Genomic DNA, 5,000 nt, shown 5'->3' on the forward strand with positions numbered 1-5,000 from the left:
AAATCACGCTGAACTAAAGTATGTTACGGTCAAATCACGCTGAACTAAAGTATGTTATGGTTAAATCACGCTGAACTAAAGTATGTTAGGGTAAAATCACTCTGAACTAAAGTATGTTACGGTGGTCAAATCACGCTGAACTAAAGTATGTTGTGGTCAAATAACGCTGAACTAAAGTATGTTAGGGTAAAATCACGCTGAACTAAAGTATGTTATGGTCAAATCACGCTGAACTAAAGTATGTTACGGTTAAATCACGCTGAACTGAAGTATGTTATGATCAAATCACGCTGAACTAAAGTATGTTACGGTCAAATCACGCTGAACTAAAGTATTTTATGGTCAAATCATGATGAACTTAAGTATGTTACGGTCAAATCACGCTGAACTAAACTATGTTATGGTTAAATCACGCTGAACTAAAGTATGTTAGGGTAAAATCACGCTGAACTAAAGTATGTTACGGTGGTCAAATCACGCTGAACTAAAGTATGTTACGGTCAAATCACGCTGAACTAAAGTATGTTAGGGTAAAATCACGCTGAAATAAAGTATGTTATGGTCAAATCACGCTGAACTGAAGTATGTTATGATCAAATCACGCTGAACTAAAGTATGTTACGGTCAAATCACGCTGAACTAAAGTATTTTATGGTCAAAATCACGCTGAACTAAAGTATGTTATGGTCAAATCACGCTGAACTGAAGTATGTTATGATCAAATCACGCTGAACTAAAGTATGTTACGGTCAAATCACGCTGAACTAAAGTATTTTATGGTCAAATCATGATGAACTTAAGTATGTTACGGTTAAATCACGCTGAACTAAAGTATGTTATGGTCAAATCACGCTGAATTAAAGTATGTTATGGTCAAATCACGCTGAACTTAAGTATAAACTGCACGAAAGATATACGTTTTCAATCATAAATCATCTTGTTGTAGAGCCATTGAGAAGAACAAGAATGTTTTGTATTTCTAATAAGTATTTGATTAGACTTGATCATACTTGTGTGTAAAATCAAAACTTGAGGAGCTACATTGTCACAAATCACCTAAATTTGACATTGTCCTTCTGTCTGCTGGGAATATTTAATAATCATAAAATTTAAAGGAGAGCGTCCAAATACATAATACAGGATTACCCACAAAGTATGATACTTTAATGGCGACCTGAAACTCTTTAGATAAAACAATATAAAGTCAGAACTTGTGTTGTGTTGTAAATCAAGGAATCAAGCCATGATCTCCTATAGTATACCTACGTGATCTCCTATAGTAGATCTTGGCTTGATCTTCATATTAAGTAGACCTGCGTGATCTTCATATTAAGTAGACCTACGTGATCTTCATATTAAATTGACCTACGTGATCTTCATATTAAGTAGACCTACGTGATCTCCATATTAAGTAGACCTACGTGATCTCCATATTAAGTAGACCTACGTGATCTCCATATTATGTAGACCTACGGTTTAATTTAATTCCTCTTCGATACCCCGTGCTAATCACAACTCCAAATGAAGGCTTAAATTCGATCCTTTATCCACAAATGTAAAAGTGTCAACATTGAATATCGAGATCAGCGTTCAAGATTATAACAACACTGTCCCGATCAGGGGCGTATTTAGAAACTTGTCCAGGGGGGGGGGGTTACATTTGTTTTCTTTCCAAGGGGGGCTCAGCACCCGTTGGGACCTCAAAACCCCCTGAAATCAATAGATTTCACTGGTCCAGGGGGGGGGGCTTAGCCCGGCCCAATAGCCCCCATTCTGAATAAGCCTCTGGTCCCGATCTCTATAATCAGTCATTAAAAACAAAAAATAATGGTCAAACTCCTTAAGAAAAATGCATAAAGTTTACCATCATCATTCCTTTCCTCCTCGCTCGGGTCCTCCACCAGAGAAACGTCGGCCAGTGAGATCTTCCCGACGCTGTCCACCAGGTGCAATCTGCCAGCCTGGGTTCTAAACATAGAGATTATAGAGTATACAGTACTAATGTACGCTAATCCTGTCAAAAATGTACTATTCTGTAAAAAAGGTTAATCTGCATTTTTTAGTAGATTCTTAAGTGTTTGAGTGGTAGAGACCTGTCTAAGTAAAGTGCATTTTTTATTTTAATTATTTCTTAACTAAATAATTTTTCACTTTAAATAAATATGATAACATAACTTAGCAGACAAATACATAGAATTCATTGAGAGCAAGTAATTAATAAAACATCGCCATTTCAACCTTTACTTTACTTACAGGGATTATATGCATTTTATATGTACATGATTTTATGTAACCTTGGAGTGTCAGATTCACAGTTGTACCCTTTTCATGAAGTGTTCTAAATTGTTTAACATCACTCAAAAGTGGTTGAATTCTAGAGGGAAGTTTAAAAGGGGGGTGCACAAAAGCGCCAATCAATTTTCAGATACCATTCTAATCAGACATAACCCTCTACAAATGGATGCTTGCACTTAAAATTACCGACTGCAGTCCCTGTACACATGAAATAAGTTTGGTATGCAGTATAGAAATATATTTTGAGAAAACCATAAACCAAACCAAACCAAACCATTATTCAACTTCACGAACAATATTCAAACCTTCAGAATAAAACATTTTATTTTCATTTTATCCTGCAGCATACTGGTGTGCAGTATTTTTGTACTTGTGTAGCAAATATCATAGCAATCCCCATATTTGTTAACCTGGAAAGAACTAGGTATGATTGGAACATGTATTGTAATTTGTAATTGGATTAAATGCAATTATATCTATCCTCGCTAATCTTATAAATAAAGAACATTAAACTTTAGATGTGCGGTAAATACGTAATATTTATGGCCCCCTTTGTTGGGATCAATATATAGCTTGTTGATATCTACCGAAATCCTGTTTTGATAAAACAGGTTGGATCTTCCCCATCATTTGGGAACGATAAATAGCTGGTTGATAGCTAGGCTTGTGTTTGCTGTTTGACATTTAGAGCAGATTGTCCCAATCAGTTGGGATTGATATTGTAGCGGGAAAATTATCGGATGATCTTTCCTGCGATCAGGGGGTATCATGCCCCCCCCTTTCCCTCCACCCCTTGTNCCCATTGTACAGACTTTGGAATTATAACGGTTTTAGTTGTGTTTACGTAATAATTCAAACAAGCGATGAGAGGTGGAAGAATATCCTGAGCATCCATCTTCCACTGACTATTATTCTTTTCATCGATCGTATAGTATTTTTAGTTTATTCGTGTTTGTATAAAAATAATAATAATAAATTGTAAAACCGTCTCGCAGAATATTTGATAATTTGAGTTGTTGCATTGAATTTTAAGCATATACAAGAATATATAGCTTGTTTGATAGCTAGGATTGTGTGCCTGTGTAGCATTTAGAGCACTAAATTAATATCTTGTTGGATAGCTAGGCTTGTGTCCTTGTGTGGCAATTAGAGCCTGGATTAATAGCTTGGTTTGATAGCTACAGTGATTGATTCCATCCGATTGATAGTGGATTTGATAGTTAACGGGATTTGTAACTGTGTGGATCGTGTTCTGGTTGACTTTGATAGCGGACGGGTTGGACCTGGATAGATACGTTTCAAGAACTTGTTATAGAGTAGTTGTTCACTATAGGCGTTCCAAATAACATGACGACTTTAATGTCAACTTCTAATTAATTTTACATTTTCCTCCTCTGTTTATCATATAGAGTACAGGGTTTAGGGATCATATAGAGTATTGGGTTTAGGTATCATATAGAGTACAGGGTTTAGGGATCATATAGAGTACAGGGTTTCGGGATCAAATAGAGTATTGGGTTTAGGGCTCATATAGAGCACAGGGTTTAGGGATCATATAGAGCACAGGGTTTAGGGATCGTATTGAGTACAGGGTTTAAGGATCATGTAGAGGACAGGGTTTAGGGATCATATAGAGCACAGGGTTTAGGGATCGTATTGAGTACAGGGTTTAAGGATCATGTAGAGGACAGGGTTTAAGGGTCGTTTAGAGTATGTGGCTTAGGGATTATGTAGTGTACATGGTTTAGGGATCATTAAGGGTTTAGGGGTTATATATAGTACGGGGTTTAGGGATCTTATAAAGAACAAGGTTTAAGGTGAAAACCCTTAGATATGTCAAACTAGTTTGATCTAACAGAAATATTATTAGGTCTACGACAACATGGGTGGCAAAGATAAAGATGAAAGTGAGTAGAAAAATGTTGGCAAACGAGTTGGTTAACGCAAAAAGGAAAATCTTTAAATATGAAATTACTGAAAATACCACATTAAGAAAGTAATTTAAGTATAAAGACGATCGTTAAGTCGTTTCTTAATCGATATACTAGTGAAATATCTTGTTTTGTATGGTTTAAAAAATATTGTTTTTTTTTAACCTGTATCAAAGTTCCTTGTCTCACAAACACCTAGTAAAACAATTTTTAATATTTATAAATGTGTTTAAATTAGTAAAATTGGGGTTTGAGAAAATCCGAACTACAGACTAGAGGGAGTAAAAAATGGAGATTATCGATGTTTTGAACAATATTTTCAAAAAAAATTTGCTTCAGATCTTAGGCATAAAAGAAATAAAATGTGATAAAAAATCAGAAATATTTTGTTGAAAATGTATTTTCAATTTGTTTTCTCCAAAATTTCAAAAAAATTCATAAAAATGGAATGTGATATAACAAAAAAATTATTTACTTAATGCATTTTTGAAGTCGAAACAGTTCTAAGGTATTATTATTGTAATATTTAGTGCAGATTTCCACGTTAATTATTTTGCGGATTTCTTGATACATCTCATTCAATTTTTGATGAATTTTATGAATGTTTGGAAAGCAATAGAATGAACATTTCTCCAACAATTTTTTAAAAGATTTTTGAAAATATTAAATTGTTATCACATTTTTGTTATGTCGAAAATTCGAAGCAAACAAAATGTTTAAAAATGTTGTCCAAAATATCGTTAATACCGTTTTTACTCACCCTGTATGAAAAAC

At 34.5% G+C, this 5,000-nt stretch overlaps 1 protein-coding gene across 1 annotated transcript in view; it reads right to left on the minus strand.

Moving 5' to 3' along the window:
• LOC111711166 (ras-specific guanine nucleotide-releasing factor 2) overlaps nucleotides 1-5,000 on the minus strand; it is a 37,445-nt gene that overhangs the window by 13,937 nt on the left and 18,508 nt on the right. The window contains exons 10-11 of the mRNA XM_023485440.1: nucleotides 4,392-4,421; nucleotides 1,865-2,033 (exon numbers count right to left, since the gene is read on the minus strand). Coding sequence (XP_023341208.1) covers nucleotides 1,865-2,033; nucleotides 4,392-4,421 — 199 coding nt within the window. The remainder of the gene's footprint in view (nucleotides 1-1,864; nucleotides 2,034-4,391; nucleotides 4,422-5,000) is intronic.

This window comes from Eurytemora carolleeae, unplaced genomic scaffold (assembly GCF_000591075.1).
Source record: "Eurytemora carolleeae unplaced genomic scaffold, Eaff_2.0 scaffold1081, whole genome shotgun sequence".
NCBI lineage: Eukaryota > Metazoa > Arthropoda > Copepoda > Calanoida > Temoridae > Eurytemora > Eurytemora carolleeae.